Source organism: Triticum urartu, chromosome 1A (assembly GCF_056163025.1).
Source record: "Triticum urartu cultivar PI428250 chromosome 1A, HENAU_Tu73, whole genome shotgun sequence".
Taxonomy (NCBI): domain Eukaryota; kingdom Viridiplantae; phylum Streptophyta; class Magnoliopsida; order Poales; family Poaceae; genus Triticum; species Triticum urartu.
The window spans coordinates 290,379,438-290,397,114 of record NC_141873.1 but is presented as its reverse complement, the minus strand read 5'-3'; the positions used below and the strand labels follow the sequence as shown (position 1 = coordinate 290,397,114).

Sequence of the window (17,677 nt, the reverse complement as noted above, 5' to 3'; positions counted from 1 at the left end):
CCATCCACTACGGGACCGGGGACCATGATTAGCAATACCTAGCTGGAGTACTGAATAAAATTTGTGGCCCTCAATTTGGTTGAGGACACCAGTTTTCATTAGCACAACAGATGTTGCCAGGGACTTTAAGACATAGTGCACTGCCATGTAATCCTTTATCCCTCGCTTTGCTCTCATGTCCAGCTCTGGCCAAAGGTTTTCCCCTTTAGTTATCAAAACAAACTAAATGTCCATCCACAAACTTTACAAAGATTGATGAGGCTAAAGCATGGTGTCATATTGTAATGCATAATGGAGTTGTGCCTATGCAGATTTTTGAGAGTCAAGGATGAAGATTGGACTGGTGGACTTCTGCCTCTGTGCTTTGCTGAATGCATACATCCATCCACCAACATGCACATCCAGGAGAGAAGCGAGGCTTCAGATTTGGTAAGGTGATAAGAGTGGAGCTAATGACAACAATCACCCATGAATGGAGGATGAGCATGTCAGATCAGTTCGATTTGTATAGGTGACCACAATAATAATGGCCAGACAACAGAATGCTTCCTTGCAAACCAGACCAAGTTATGGCACGCCATGCATGTTTACCCCTTTTTGTGAGAGCAGTGAGCCAAAGTTCTGTGTGTCATGGATCGCTGAGTCTTGATCACCATAGAGATACGAGAGTAGGAAACACTTGCATCCATCAAAATTTCCTTGACACCCATACAGCCGAGACATAGCACTAGGATGTCGGACTTGACAAGTACAACAAGAGTATTAATAGCCTTGATCGGGAGGCGCCTTCTCGGAACTATCCATAATCCTGCTGTTCTGGAAAATGTAGCAGAAATAAATCATGTATTTGCCTATCTGTATTATGAAATGTTAGAAGAAACCCAACACAAAGTTAAGAATCAAGTATATGATTAGTGACCTGCAAATTGTATACCCTTTCTTTTGTATGTGCATTGTACCTTACAAGATTTGGAATAAGCTTAACTATTGCAACAATTATTTTTCAGTATAGAATAAAGTTGCAGGGTAGTAGTTCTGTTATATTCAAAGCAAGATTCATTGTACTAGACGTTGTTTTCAGCATTAGCATGGTGGTACCATGGGAAGATAATAGTCCAAGGCTGGTCTCTTATTTTAGATAATGCTAGATTACAGTTCTGCTATAGGCCATGCGTAGGGAAAATCATCACTAACTGTAGTTCTGCCAAAATGTTTCCCATGTATATGATCATCAATTAATTTCACCAAATGTTCAAGAGAGAATACCTTATTTGGCCCTTCCTTAAAATTTGGTTCCTTTTTTGGCCCTGGTAAAAAAATTCTTCCTGTTTTGACACTCAAACTTCATTTTGTTCCCTTTATGACATTTCCGTCAGTTTTGACAACTAACACCGTTAAATGCAACATGAAAAATCCATTTTACCCCTGATGTATTTTGTGACTAAAATTATGAGCTGGAAGTCAAAAGCTATGGCGATGTAGGCGCGTGGACAGAATGCTTCAGTGCCTTGGATTTGCAACGAAATTATATTATAAGATTGTACTGAGAAACCCATATTAATAAGAACCAGTGCACTAATTAACATGTACGAGCAGTACAGACATGCACAACAATCTCACGGTTTCTCTCTTCACGCACAACGTGTAGAAGAGATCCATCTCTCAATTTCTCTATTTGCACACAACACACACATCACATCACACACGCACGAAGAGTACACACTGGACCATGGAAAGCACGCAGCCACGGCGACCCAGTTAGCACGCCCCTGCCACCAACGGACCTCCGGTGTAATAACCCTGATTTTTAAGGATATTTATTTTAAGTTGTTGAGTTAAGTTAGATAATTAAATTTGTATTATTTGTTTAAATAAATAATTAAGAAAATAAGATATGCTACACCAAGATTAGTACATGGATAATGGGAAGATGTACACGGGTGGAGGAAATACTCCGAAACTAAGTAGTACGCATGCCAATATATAGAGAACTTGTGAGAAGAGAAGAATAGGTGTGGAGTTTTTCCTCTGGCTCATGTCGGTCTGACTCAGCAGTAGTACAAAGTAAATAGAAGTACAAACTAATCATGAAGTAGCTAGCTAGCTATGTGGCCTGATATTTATGGGATGTACATGCATGTGCTGGCAACACTCTAGAAATACTTAGGACATTCAAATGGCTACGTGGAGACTTTGCATGGTGGCCACAGGTTTGTTTGGCCTTTGCACTAGTGAGAGGTGCAGCAACTGGAGGGTCTCGGGGCGTGACATCCGGTGCCGCGACTTGGGCCTGCACAGCGCCGCCGCGCCCTCCTCCATGCCTCGCACCGCAACTAAATTTTTCATTTTTTTTCCGACGTGGTAAAGCAGGGGTAAATAAGACATTTCAAGTCACATTTGATGGTGTTAACAGCAAAAAGTGATAGAAGTGTCATGGGAGGAATAAAATGAATTTATGATGTCAAAAAGGGAAAAATGAAATTTCTAGGGCCAAATAGGGAACCAGATTTTAAGAAAGGGCCAAATAAGGAATTCTCTCAATGTTCAAATCCCTCAAAATAAGTTCATACAATGACAGAGGTAAACCTTTCTGTATTTGACATTCAGATTACTTTTAGCACTGAAATTCTGAATGACTAAAGTTATAATTATTCATGTCATAGATGTGACATTCTACATCTCTATTGCATTTGGCTCAGAATTACTAGCAAGCATGTATAAAAGTTTCACCATTTTAAAATTTTGCAGGGCATTCCTCTTTATGGAAAATATATATGAGTTCCTCTTTATGTCTTTACTTCTCCGAATGTCTAAGGAAAATAGTGACTACATTGCACCTAAGTGTAGTATGTATGTATGTTGTAGGAATATATACATATAGGGCATACAAGGAACATGACTCTTATTTTGTAAGAAAATGGGAAATATGCTCTGTTTGAGGCAAGAAATATACCTCATCTATACCAATATAAAAAGACCCAAAGAGGCAGATCCAATTAATCTCGGCCATCAAATCATGTCAATCCAACGACCTAGACTGCTTCAATGTCGAGCGCTCAACACGTTTAGCGTGCAGTTAATTCCATGCCAAATATAGTGCTAATCACATAATAACACGCAAATAATATCCTACTTAATATCAACATGCACTTAATATACTTCTAAATTAACGTGCAATGCACGTACACATTGACTATTTACAAACAGAGGAAACATTTGGGTAGGTTACGTGAATGTCACATGTACTGTTTTCATGGTATAACTTATATTCTTTGAAGTTCAAACTAACATGTCCGTACAAGCATCAATAGCTGCCCAAAGAAGTTCCCTACGATCAATCTCATCCTCACTAAGAGCCAAGTGCCAATTACTGACTATGTTTCTGTGGCGGACGCTCTAGCCCCACGCTCCCACCGCGCCGCTGGCCACTCCGGCCACGGCGGCCACCCCATCCCCGGCTGCGACTTGGCCGCGCCAGCCACCCCCCGCACCGTGGGTCGCTCCGGCCTCGGCGGCCACCCGCGGCGTCTACCAGCTGCTGCCTGCTGGGCGGTATGGGACGGTCGTGTTCTCATAGATCTAGCGCTAGTGGTAGCCTGCGCGCGGTCTCGCCTGCCTCCCCTGTGTCCTCTGGTCCGTCCATGGTGCCGGACTCGCAGCTGTCTTGCGGAGTCAATGCGCGAGATCCAGGTTCTCCGCCGCAGATCCTGCTTCGTGGAGAGAGCTCCACCGCTGCGCCCCTGCTTCGCCCTGTGGATCTAGCCGCGGATCCTCCCTCCTTGCCGTTTTTGGAGCGACCACGCCTTCACTCCATTGTAGTTGCACCCGCTGCTGGCATCAATCCCTCCCCTGCAGAGGCGGGCGGGGATGGACCGACGTCTCATCCCAGAAAGACCGGCACCCAAGCTCTGGCATGGCGGGCAATAGGCCGCGCCCCCCTTCGGCCCTTCATGACCGCCGAGGCGACTTCAATGCTGCTGCCGGCCGGGCTGCCTTCTTAAGCCAGTTCCGGGGGAAGTGCTTTCGTTGCCTGAGCAAGAAGCATTGTAGGAAAGATTGCCGCGACCCAATCTGCTGCATCATCTACAACCTCTCTGGTCACTTCGGCCGGGAGTGCCCTCAAAACCCCAAGCGCAACCCCGCCGCAGCCACCGCCCGGGTGCCGGCGCGGGATAGACTTCGCTTCCCTGCTGCTGCTGCTGTGCCTTCGTCCCCCGCCCCGTCGCCGCCCCTCGCCATGGAGGGCACCCACGTCGCCAACCCCGCGCGCAGCCCGCGACAAAGCTGCAAGGTGGTCATGTCCACCCGCGCCCTGGAGCACGCCACCTTCGTCCTGAAGCGCCAGGCGGTGTTGCTCACGGCAGCGGACGCGAGGCGATCCTCCAGCGCCATGGCGGTCAGGCAGGAGCTCGAGGCTCGGTTGCGCATCCCTCTGCACCTGCTGCGGATCACCAGCCACGACCCGAAGGACTACCTCATCATCTTTGATCTGTCGATCCATCAAGACCAAGTCGTCAAGCTGGGCTCCCTGACGGTCGACGGCGCCAAGTTCTTCATCAAGCGCTAGCACGAAGACGATCACGCCGTGGTTCAGACCTTCAACTACCATGTCCGGGTGGTCATCGAGAAGATGCCCCAGCACTTCTTGTCCGTGGAGGGGGCCGAAGAGGCTCTCAGCTGCCGCGTCGACCGCCTCGACAGTCGCACTTTCGAGCGCAGCCACGCCAAGAGCTTCGCCTGCTGGGTCTGGGTTTGGGATGTGGCCCTAATCCCGACCAAGCACACGTTCTGGCTGATGGAGCGGGGAGCGGGCCGCGTGGAGATGCTGGGCTTCTCTCCGCCCGGCCGTGTCGTCGCTGCGCCACCTTCTGCAAGCCGCCATGATGTCCTCATCCATGTGGACCGCATAGGACTGGTCCCCCTACGAGCCGCGATCACCTCGCTCTGTGCAAAGCGGCCTGCCCTCATCGGACTCTGACGAGGACGACAGGCCCATGCCGCGGATCATCCCTGCCGGCTCCTGGAAGAAGGGGGTGGAAGATGGCCAGCATGAGCCGCAGCACCGTCGCCAGCTTGCTGCGCTTGCGGACATGGGGTACCACGGCGCCCCTCGCGGAGGTGGTGGCCGCAAGGACGACGACGGAGAAGATCAGGGTGGGCGCAGGTCCTGGAAGGACACGCTCCTAGGCCGGAGTCGTGCCGGAAAGGAGGTGGCCGACCAGGAGGGCGCGTCTCGTCGCCGCAGCCGCTCCCCCCTGGGCAGCGTCGCTCCGAGAGCTCGCGGGGCCGCTGCAACTCAGGCCGCCGCCATGCTGCGGGCGCGGGGGCCGCTCTACTCCAGGCACCGCATCCCCTGCCCTCGCCGCCGCCCGCTGAAGCTGCACCAGTCCCTGACCCGATCGCCGACTTCTTTGCCGGCGCCAAGAACCAGCTCCCGCAGCCACCCCCCTTCGACTGCATGGCTGCTGAGCTGGAGGCCCACATGGCGGCTGTGGTCTCGGCCCCTCTGGAGTTCGACGACCAAGTCAACAGCATCCACGCGGTGGCCACGGGCTTGCCGGACGTCTTCGGCCCAACCCTGGCCGGCCCAAGCGCCGCGGTGGGCCACCTCAGTCGCAAGGAACCGGCCCGTCCCACGGCGGCGGAGATGCAGCTGGGCGCCGTCACCCACCAGGTCTGCTGCCTCCAGCTTGGTGCAGAGAGCGAGGCTTCAGACCCGGCCGCTAGCCCGCTGCGCCTCTTCCAAGCCACCAAGCCGCCGTTGGTGCCTGAAGCGTCGGTGCGCCGATCGTCTGCCCCGCCCAAGACTAGGGTCGTGCCTGCTCCTGTTCGCCACAGCGCCCGACAAGCTGCAAACCCGACATTCGTGCCCGTCTCGCGGCGAGGGACCCTGTGGCTGGTGCGCAAGCTGGGCTTGCTTGGTCCAAAGGAGAAGATGACCGCCAAGACAGTCGAGAAGCTGCTGCACAAGTTCGATGAGCCGCTCACTGACGGCGACATTGTCTGCATCGCCAAGCTGACCCGCCTCAGCAAGGAGGCGCTGCGTGTGGCGGCTTCCATGGACGGTCCTGATGGAGTTGTCGAGGAGGCCGCGGTTTGATCATGTTAGTCCCATGTCGTAGTAATCTCCAATGGCGCCCGGCCTTAAGCGGGGTTGAGTTAGGCTCACTTGTAATGCTTGTAGGGTTAGCTGTTAGAGGTAGTCGGCGCTGCTGCTATTTGGGGCCTATTGGTGGGTATCAGCGTCCCCCGAAAGGTGGTGGAGTGTGCTTGTCGTCGTGTTCGTGTGTCTCTTCGATCAATGGAACTAGTAGCTGTTGGAGTACGATCATGTTTCCTTATGGATGACAACCACTGCCCCATAGTTAGCTGGAATGTGCGTGGGCTCAATATGCCGGCCAAGCGAGACACTGTCTGCGAAGCCGTTGCGGCGCATCGACCAGCGATCCTTTACCTTCAGGAAACAAAGATCGACAACTGGTCGCCGGCCCTAGTTAGAGACGTAGGAGGGAGCAGGTTAGCCGATTGTGTAGTTTTACCTGCGATTGGCTCCAGGGGCGGGGTGGCCATCCTCTGGGATAACCAGATCGTCTCGATCGTGTCCCATGTTGTTGGTGAATTCGCCATCACTGCTAAAGTCACCGTCCTCCGACCGGCCGCCACTTTCTGGCTAACCACTGTTTATGGGCCGGCGAAGGCTCGGAAGGACGTGTTCCTGCTTGAGTTGGCTAGATCAGCCCCCCCCCCCCCCCCCCCCCAAGTGATCCCTGGCTACTCACCGGCAACCTCAACAATATCTACGAGGCTAGAGATAAGAACAATTTCAACCTGAATCGGCGTATCATGGGGAGGTTTGGGGCGGCTATAGATGCGGCTGGGCTACCGGAGATTAAGTGTAAGAATAGGCGGTTCACCTGGAGTAACGAACGGCAAAATCCCACACTGGTTAGTATAGATAAATTCTTCTGCAATGTTAGCTGGGAGCTCCTCTTTCCCGCCTACGTTCTGATGGCTTCTGCTACAGCGTGCTCCAACCACTGCCCGCTGATCCTGGCGCCATGCGACGCCCCGATCCGTTGAGCTCGTTTCCGTTTCGAGAGCTTCTGGCCGCAATTCCCGCACTTTCACACTACTGTCGAGCGTGAATGGAATCGCCCGGTTCAGCAGCGTTGTGCTTTTGCATGGCTGCAGGTCAAGCTCACCGGGACTGCCCGCGACCTGAAAATCTGGAGCAGATCGCTGTTCAGCGATGCAAAGGCGCAGTTTCACATCGCCAGCGAGGTAATCCTCCGGCTGGACGTGGAGCAGGAGACAAGAACACTTTCAACCGCGGAATTCAACTTGCGCAAGCTGCTCAAGATGCGTCTGGTGGGTCTGGCGGCCATTGAAAGGGCCAGAAGAAGACAGGCATCCAGGGTGCTCTGGCTGCGAGCAGGCGACGCCAGTACAAAGTTCTTCCATGCAAAATGCTGCTCCAGAAGACGCAAGAATTTCATCCACACCATCCAGAGCGACGAAAATTTTGCCACAACTCATGGGGACAAAGCACAGATCATCCATGATCATTTCAGCAAGGTGATGGCAGCGGACACGGGACGGCGTGTGACCCTCAACTGGAGCGTGTTGCAGCTACCAAGGGTTCCTGCAGCTGGTTTGGACAACCCTTTCTCAGAAGGTGAGGCCTGGGCGGCAATCATGCAATCGCCGGCGGAGAAGGCGCCGGGCCCCAACGATTTCAGCAGTACCTTCTTCCGGGCCTGTTGGTCGATCATCAGCGCCGACATCATGGCGGCTTTCCACCGTTTCTACCATCTTGCCGGTGGCAATTTGGCTGCCCTAAACACTGCTTTTGTGGCGCTGCTGCCGAAGAAGGATGGGGCCGTGCGGATGACAGACTTTCGCCCAATCAGTCTGATCCACTCGTTTGCGAAGATGGTCACCAAGGTGTTGTCAATCCGGCTGTCAAAAGTGATTCACACGATCGTCTCCCCTGCGCAGTCAGCCTTCCTGAAGACGAGGTGTATACAAGACAGCTTCTTGTATGTTCAGAATGGAGTCCGAGCACTGCACCGTAGCAAAACTCCGGCATTGCTACTGAAATTGGACATCTCAAAAGCATTTGATAGCGTGTCTTGGGACTACCTGCTGGAGGAACTTGGGTTCAGTGCCAGATGGAGAGATTGGATTGCGTGGCTGCTGTCAACCTCTCGCTCTGAATTCCTCCTCAATGGTGCGCCAGGGAGCAAAATTCAGCACCGCAAAGGTCTTCATCAGGGCAACCCACTATCTCCACTGCTTTTCATCCTGGCAATCGATCCACTGCAACGTCTGATAGATGAGGCCGTCTAGCAACAGATGATGCAGCCGTTGCTGAGGAGGGAGCTGAAACTAAGAGTCAGCCTCTACGCTGATGATGCGGTCGTCTTCATGAACCCCGCCAGAGATGAGATGGAGGCGCTGATCACCATTCTGAACATGTTTGGCGAGGCAACGGGGCTGAAGATCAACAGACATAAATCAACAGCAACCCCAATTCGATGCGACAGTATTGACATCTAGCAGATCCTACAGAGTTTTGGGGGCACCATCACCACCTTCCCGCTCAAGTATTTGGGCCTCCCGATCACCCTGACAAGAACAAGGCTAGTGCATCTCTAGTTCATTTTGGATCGGATCAGAGCAAGACTGGCAGGCTAGAAGGGCAGGCTAATGACCATTGCTGGACGGCGGGTGCTAGTCAGAGCTGTGTTGACTGCCATCCCAACCTTTGCCATGACCGTACTCCTTATGCCAAAGAACTTTTTCAAGGAAATCGACAAAGTGAGGCGCCGTTTTCTGTGGGCGCAAGAGGAAGAGCTGTCTGGGGGCAAATGCAAGGTGAACTGGACCAAGGTGTGTTCCCCGCTGGACAGAGAGGGGCTCGGCGTCCTCAACCTTGAGCGCTTCGACCGGGCCTTGCGGCAAAGATGGCTATGGCTGTCCTGGAAGCACCCGGACAGGCCATGGGCGGGCATGGAGGCCCCGTGCTCTGAATCTGACAGGCTGTTCTTCAGCGCGGCTACCTCGGTCACGGTCGGCAACGGCCGGACGGCCAGGTTTTGGATTTGCTCTTGGCTCCAGGCGGGCACGCTCCAACTGCTTTTTCCGGCGCTGTATAAACACTCAAGGAGAAAGAACAGGACGATCGCCGATGCCCTACGAGATGATCGCTGGATCCTCGACTTGGCGCACGGGCAGACTGATCAGATCGTATGTGACTGCGTGGCCCTGGCGAGGCTCCTGCGATCGGCGTCACTCAACCTCAATACAGATACAAGTGATGAGATCAGATGGAACCTGGAGGCTAGCGGCTGCTACACTGCTTCATCAGCTTATCGGGCACAGTTTCAGGCGAACCACACCTCTGCTTTTACGCAGATCATTTGGAAGACTTGGGCGCCAGGAAAGCTGAAGGTCTTCTATTGGTTAATCCTGCTAAACAGACCATGGTGCAATGACCGGCTGCAGCGACAAGGTTGGCCGAACTCTTATTTCTGCCAATTATGCTTCAGAAACCTCGAGACAGCCGACCACATCTTTTGGCCATGCCCCTTCACAAGGACAATCTGGAGCAGTCTGTCATCCTGGAACGGCTGTGCGGCCCTGAGTTTGCAACCTGGCCGCGATCTCCCCAGCGGTGCTGATCGGGTCATGAAGATTGTGGAGGGCACAAAACCTGAATTCAGAAAGGGCATCAAATCGCTGACGATGTTAGCTGTCTGGGAAATCTGGAGGCACCGAAACGACTGCACATTCAGAAACAACAAGGCATCTATGCGAAACGTGCTGCAGGCCATCAGACGAGGCATCGATCTATGGAGGCAGGCCAGAGCAACTTGTTTACTGCACCCGTTCACTTTGCCGCCAGAGGGGATCGGTTAAAACCCCTCCAGCTGTTTCCCCCTTCCCGTAGTTGTAGTTGAGTCTCTTTTATATGTTTTTTCTCTGATCCTAGAATCACCACCATGTATTCGGTTATCCACTGCTCTCTGCTATGATTAATATGAAAAGCCAGCAATGCTGGATCTTTCAAAAAAAATCAATAGCTGCCCATGTCTAATGTGTCATCTGTTTTCAGGTTTTAATATTGTTTGTAACTCTTCTAAAGAAAAATATATATTACTCCCTCCGTCCCAAAATATAAGAACGTTTCTAACACTAGCATAGTGTCAAAAACGTTCTTATATTCTGGGACAGAGGAAGTACAAAGCAACATGGTAAAAATGCCCAAAAAAAGGATACAGAATAATTTTGCATAACGCGGCTGATCATAAAAAGTACAGTAAAAGATAAATGATAAATGGATAACAACATGACCTCATGCAGAAGAAAATTCATCGAAGAACAGATAATATCAAGAACACATTGTGGGAGAAATAGTATATGAGTAATGGTAAATGATGAAGATATCAATGAGGATGATGTGGCCAAGAACATAGTCTATAAAGAAATATTCTAAAGGTATTAACAAATAATGCACTGTCAGCATGACGCTTCTTTCACTAGCTCAGGCTACTGACCTACTCCATTACATAAAAATTGCATATATAAAAATTTAGCATACTGCAAACTATACCCTAAAAATGCAAAGTGACTACACTATGCTAACATAATATGGCAGGCTGAATATGCTCTACAACAAAACATCGACAATCTCTATTGTGTGATATCTTATTCTTCATGCTTATCATTTAGTGGAAACCAATAGTGAGAGCATCGAGACATGGTTATATTTCATATGTACTCAGACGTATACTTACATTTTTTAAAGTGTCACAAACTTAGCAGTACGCACCTAATTAAACACATCTAGATAACTTTAAAAAAAGAATTACATATTTCCCCAAGATTTAAAGGAAAATGAAGAAACATTCTCCACTAACAAACATTTTCTAAATTATATTATAAATATGACGAGTGGGGAAAAGTGAAAGAAGGGGACCTGCAAGTTGAAGTTCAAACTTGGAAGAATGCTGAGGCCGTGGAGGATGACGACGACGTGCCGGGCTGCATCGAGCGGGAATAGAAATGATGTGTCTGCCTCGCAACTGGGGAACACAACGTTGCCTGCATCCTATTACTCCAGTTGGATCCAATCTAGCTGCGGGAGACGAAATACACGCCAAAATCAACCGCACGGACACCATGATTTCGCATACTCCCTTGCGCAGCTGCTCCCTGGACCCTGCTAGGAGACCAAGGAGTTGTACGAGCCAAACCAGCCGCCATAGATGGTCACCCTGCGGCAGCACAAACGAGTCGCCCACTGCCGCGGCTGCTGGTGAGGACGACCAAGCTCATCTGGTGGCAGCAATTTTGGAGTCAACGGAGTAAAGGAGAAAGGGGATCGGGAAAAAGTAGCTGTGGCCGTGTGAAATTGTAAGTGGGAGAGAAGATGCGTGGACGCTATGTGCATCTATGAAATCCTGTTTGTCTAAATTAGCATACCGTCCGGGGGAAATCACTACAAAAAAACTACTAATAACATATGATTACGTACAGTGTACACCCCCTATAAATATAAATAAATATATAAATATACATACATTGCAAATACGTGTGTTTTCCTAAAAAAAATACTAATAACATATGATTACGTACAGTGTACATCCCCTATAAATATAAATAAATATATAAATAGATATACATTGCATGTACGTGTGTTTTCCTAAACTATATGCATATAAAAAAATACTAATAACATATGCCGTAATTTAGGTATGTGTTGTAACAAACTTTTTCTCCTTTTTATTTAATATATGAGGCCATTCCAAAAAAACCTATATTTTTCCACCCTGCAAATTAGTTAAAACATATCTGCCCGAACATATAGCACATGATCTTATGAAAAACATCACTAACCAGTGTCAATAGTTTACAATTCGACTAAAAGTTCATTGACATGAAAATTCTCCGCAAAAGTACTTATAAATTCCAAATGAAATAATTTACTACAACGCAACGGTGTTAAGCAACATAAAATGTCATAAATTCAGACATACACCACAACATGAACAATCGACCGCACGTCGCCGAGAACAATTTAAAGCAAACATGCCCTCCTGATATTTCAGAAACGTGAAAAGGGAATTGCGCTTATCTTGAAAAGCACCTATTCAAGTCAAACTCATGATGTTACCAAATGTTAACTTATTTAAACCAACTATGTAAGATAAAACTGTGTTCTCGGGAGTTTTATATCTATAAATGTCCTCACGCATTATAAATTCTAGCACGCACATCAAGCGGGCCACTTTTCTAGTTGACATAAAAACAATAATACTTCAAGCATATTAACAAAATAATTATGTTCTTAAAATAACATGGCCAAAGAAAGTTTATCCCTACAAAATTATATAGTCTGGCTATACTCCATCTTCATCACAAAAAATATCCAAATCATGCACAACCCCGATGACAAGCCAAACAATTGTTTTATACTTTTGATGTTCTCAAACATTTTCAACTTTCACGCAATATATGAGCGTGAGCCATGGACATAGCACTATAGGTGGAATAGAAGGTGGTTGTGGAGAAGACAAAAAGAAAGAGATAGTCTCACATCAACTAGGCGTATCAACGGGCTATGGAGATGCCTATTAATAGATATCAATGTGAGTGGGTAGGGATTGTCATGCAACGGGTGCACTAGAGCTATAAGTCTATGAAAGCTCAAAAAAAACTAAGTGGGGGTGCATCCAACTTGCTTACTCACGAAGACCTAGGGTAATTTGAGAAAACCCATCATTGAAATATACAAGACAAGTTCTATAATGAAAATTCACACTAGTATATGAAAGTGACAACATAGGAGACTCTCTATCATGAAGATCATTGTGCTACTTTGAAGCACAGGTGTGGTAAAAGGATAGTAGCATTGCCCCTTCTCTCTTTTCTCTCATTTTGTTTTATTTTTTGGGGGCTTCTTTTTTTTGGCCTATTTATTTATTTATTTTTTATTTTTCGTCCGGAGTCTCGTCCCGACTTATGGGGGAATTATAGTCTCCATCATCCTTTCCTCACATGGGGCAATACTTTAATAATGAAGATCATCATACTTTTATTTACTTACAACTCAAAATTACAACTCGATACTTAGAACAAAATATGACTCTATATGAATGTCTCTCGCGAAGTACCAGGATGTGCAATGAATCAAGAGTGACATGTATGAAAGAATTATGAACGGTGGCTTTGCCACAAATACGATGTCAACTACATGATCATGCAAAGCAATATGACAATGATGTAACATGTCATAATAAACGAAACGGTGGAAAGTTACATGGCAATATATCTCGGAATGGCTATGGAAATGCCATAATAGGTAGGTATGGTGGCTATTTTGAAGAAGGTATATGGTGGGTGTATGCACTACAAAAAAATACACTTCCGTGATGATACGCGTTTGTCACAGTAGGTCACGTTTTCTGTCATGCATGTACATCCATGACGATTTTATGACAGAATCAAGATAGTCATACATGTGCTGTCGTAGAAGTGTTCCATGACATTATCAAAATTATCATCATGGAAGTGTCCACTTCCATGACGATAAATGGCACGTCATGGAAGTGTTTTCGTCAAGGGTAACCGACACGTGGCATCCACCGTAACGGGTCGCCGTTAAGCTACCGGGTCCGGTTTTGGATCCGATAACCCGTTAACAGTCCGGACCAATGAGGATTTTCCATGTGTAAAATTCTCATTTGCCGGAGGAAACACGTGTTGGCTGATCGTTGGGACAGATGTCATTCATTCATTGGACAAGAGGCGCCTATGATACGTCGACAAGTGGCGCGGCCCAACAGAGGCCCATTCCGGTGAAAAGGCCGGCTCGTTTAACTTGGTCAAAAGGTAACGGGCCGGCCCACAGAAAGCCTGTTAACAGCATGTTTGTATATAGCCCATTTACGGTCCGCTAACTCACGGCCCATTAGGGCCTATCAGAATTAAGCCCAGTAGCTTCATCTGGGCCGTCCAATATGATTCCAGCCCGTTGTAACTTTCGGGCCATGTATGGCCCATGATTTCTTTCGGCCCATATGAGGCCATTTGTAACTCTTGGCCCATTAACGGCCCGTGGTGAATCTGGCCCGCAATGAACAGTGTACCGCTTTATACCCATTAATGACCTATTATTCCATTGGGTCGTTTCTAACCTGTGTTATCTTTCGGCCTTTTCAAGGCCCATTTATTCCTGGGCTCATTTCCACCATTCAGTTACTTACGGCCCGTTACTAGCCTTTTCTGCTTGTGGGCGGCCCGTTACTAGCCTTTTCTGCTTGTGGGCCAAAGTCAGCCCGTGGTTACAATCGGCCCGTTTGCGGCTCGTTAATCCGCTGGGCCGTTTTCATAGCTTCATCAAATACGACCGATTAACGACGACCCGTTATGGTCGGCCCATGAACGGACGATTCCAAATCTAGCATGTTTACGTCCCATAATGCGGTCTGTTATTGGCCCATGTTTGGCCGATCGATCATTCGGCCCATAGAAGGCCCCTTGATGCTACAGCCCGCAGAAGGGACATTGTTTCTACGGCCCTTAGAAGGCCCATTGTTTCTACGACCCGTAGGAGGTCCATGGTAACTACAGTAAATATGTAGCACATGGTTATTGTGGCATAGTTTTAAAAAATAGGTTATTGCGGCCACTAGCAAACCGCGGAAAAAGAACTGCACTGACTACAAGCAAACAAATAAACAAGACAACAAGGAAATAAATAAGCAAGCAACTTACGCTAAGCTATCACGGCTATTATACATATTACATTCATTGGGCATCAAAGTTCGGCACCAGTGCAAATATAGGGAACAAATCAGTATATCATATACACTGGTTGTCAAAGTTGGGGACCAGTGCAAATAAACGCTGCAGCAAAACAAGTCCAGAAGTAAAACCACTTCAGAAGAGCTCAATAAACAATATCCTGGGTACCCATAATGCTGGCAAGATGCTTAGCAAGCTTATTAACTTTCTCTTGTTTGGCACTTAAATCCTCAAGCGCTTGTTGTTGCACCAGAAAGTATGCATCTGAATTCTACAGGGACTTCCCTGGTCCTTCAGCTTCCTGTCGCAGCACATGTGATCGATGTCTTTCAACTTGAAGTTGAGACTCAAGAAGATAAACTGATTCAGGCAGCGAGTTCGAAGAGCTTGTGCCAGCAGTAGTGGCTAGTAACTCTAACACCACATCAAGACATGACTTTTGGGTTCTCTCACTGTCGTCAAGATAGTTTTTATCAGTTTTCTTGGAGACCAACAGGAATGTCTCACTATATTAAACCTTATCTGCATTACTTCCTTTACCATTAAATAACGGGGTACTGTTCTCCAATATTTTGTCCGCATTCTAAAAGAGAAACAAGCAGACACATCACATGTTTACCATGTTGTATATGAAACTCATTTTGGTAAATCAGTTCAGTATTAAAGTGGACATGATAACAACATGAAACAAATATATATATCTATGTACCATGGTCACTTTATGGTCTATATCATTCTATTTTTTGTTGCCCAATCAAGATAGAGACATAGTTCAAATAATATTTGTTCAAGACAAAGCAGAATATAAGTGTGGGAAACTACAGAGTAATAACACCACTTGTAATGTGCATGACATGAGAACATAAGTGTTTATTCAATTGAAATTGAAATCAACATAGAGCAAGTTACAACAGCAAACCAGTTAAAGAAACGAGTTTAAAACATACCTGTTGCGCCATTGGAGTTTCAATTCCATCCTTCAAATTTGAAAATAGTTGGTATGAGTAAATACAGTGATGCAAGAGCAAAGGAGTATGAACCATAGCTATAGAACCCGACCTGTGAACAATTCTTTTTTTGATTTAAGCGTTGAGTTGGGATTCGGAGTGGTGGTCCTCGTGCTTTGGGCACTGCAGTTCCCTTCCTAACTGCTCGTGTCTGGGTGCTTTGTGGTGGAGACGGTGTTGTGTCAACTGGAACTGGGTTACTATCTGCTGGGGTTGGGGTTAGAAGGGGTGTAGCTGGTTCTCTGTCCAACTGGGTAGGGGTACAATCTGCGAGAGTCTGGGTTATGTGTGGTGGGCCTGGTTCTTGGGCAAGTACAACCGTGGTTCTATCTGCATCAACTGGTAGCACTACTTTTCTGAAGACCGTGTTGTTACTCCCTTAGATACTGCCATCATCCTCTCCAATTCAAATGGCTGATAAACAAGAAAAGTAATTGAATGTAAAGACATTGTATGATAGACAGGTGCAATGGATAGTGGGGAATAAAAGAGGGCATGAAATAATTCACATTTATGTTGTCTAACCAAACAGGATAGCATGACACAATTTCACATATACGATGGCTAACTAAACAGGATGTCATGACACAATTTCACATATATGATGGCTAGCTAAAAAATATGGAAAGACATAGTTCAAAATATGATGACTATGTAAACAGGATGACATGATATAACTATATACTGTGTTTATTAAATAGATTGGCATGTCATAATTCACATACATGCCGCCTATGGAAACATGATAGCATGATATAATTCACGGATAGAATGACATAATTCAAAATATGATGACTGTAAACACTAAACAGGATGAGATGATATAACTATATGATGTCTTTATTAAATGGGTTGCCATGCCATAATTCAGATAGATGTTGTGTATGTAAACATGATGGCATGATATAATTCAAATATATGATTTATATAGTAAGCAAGTAAGTAGATGGCAATCCATATATGATGGAAAAACTAAGCAATGCAAGACAACATGCATTACATGAGTAATATAACCCTGCCAAGTTTGAGCATAGACCTCAGGGGGGGAATAGGACTGATCATCAGTATCTAAATCCTCCTCTGAGGAGCTCTCTGTAACCAGCGAGATGTCTGCTTCAGCAGATAGCATTGTCTACTCTGAATACCTTATTTTCACTCCAGATATTTCCATCACCGCTTCAAATGGCTGATGCACAGGAAGAGTAGTTAAATATACAAATGTCGTCGACAAATGGAACGTGTAATACAAAAAAAATGATAGTATGATATAATTCACATACACGATGATTGGCTAAACAGCATGGCATCGCATAATTCACATATATAATGCCTTGCAACAACATATCATTGCATAATTCACATATATAATATCTTGCAACAAGATGGCAATGCATAATTCACATAAATGGTAATTAGACACCAAACAGGTGGCATTCACACAAAGCATGTCTAAACTAATCAAATGACATAGCAATTGTAACGCCCTCGATGCGGCTATATCTCCCACGTGTCGAGGCACGACTTAGAGGCATAACCGCATTGAAAGCAATGTCGCAAGTCGGGAAATCTTTACACATCCCATGTACATAAATAAGATGAAGGGGAGAAACGTAGTTGGCTTACACTCGCCACGTCACATCAAAGTACATAAATAACATCCATCATACAAATCACTCATGGCCCGACTACGGTGCCAAAATAGAAAGACCCCCAACATGCGACAAGGCCCTGAATCGATAACCCCAACTAGGCACCACTACTGATCATCGGGAAAGGAAACATAATAACGCTGAGAGTCCTCGTCGAACTCCCACTTGAGCTCGTACTCGTCACCTGGAGCGGAATCACCTGGACCTGCA

General features: G+C 47.0%; 1 protein-coding gene across 1 annotated transcript; it reads right to left on the bottom strand.

The window, feature by feature from the left end:
• Positions 1-43: 43 nt before the first annotated feature.
• On the bottom strand, positions 44-11,473 carry LOC147990908 (uncharacterized). The gene is made up of 2 exons (XM_087518945.1): positions 10,982-11,473; positions 44-9,715 (listed from the first exon to the last, which is right to left on the bottom strand). The coding sequence occupies exon 2, from the start codon at positions 6,058-6,060 to the stop codon at positions 5,005-5,007; it is 1,056 nt and encodes a 351-aa protein (XP_087375071.1). The 5' UTR covers positions 6,061-9,715; positions 10,982-11,473; the 3' UTR covers positions 44-5,004.
• Positions 11,474-17,677: the final 6,204 nt, after the last annotated feature.

What these genes read in the sequence shown, in the direction of transcription:
- LOC147990908 (XM_087518945.1), bottom strand. Translation starts at nt 6,060, where the DNA reads ATGGAAGCCGCCACACGCAGCGCCTCCTTGCTGAGGCGGGTCAGCTTG.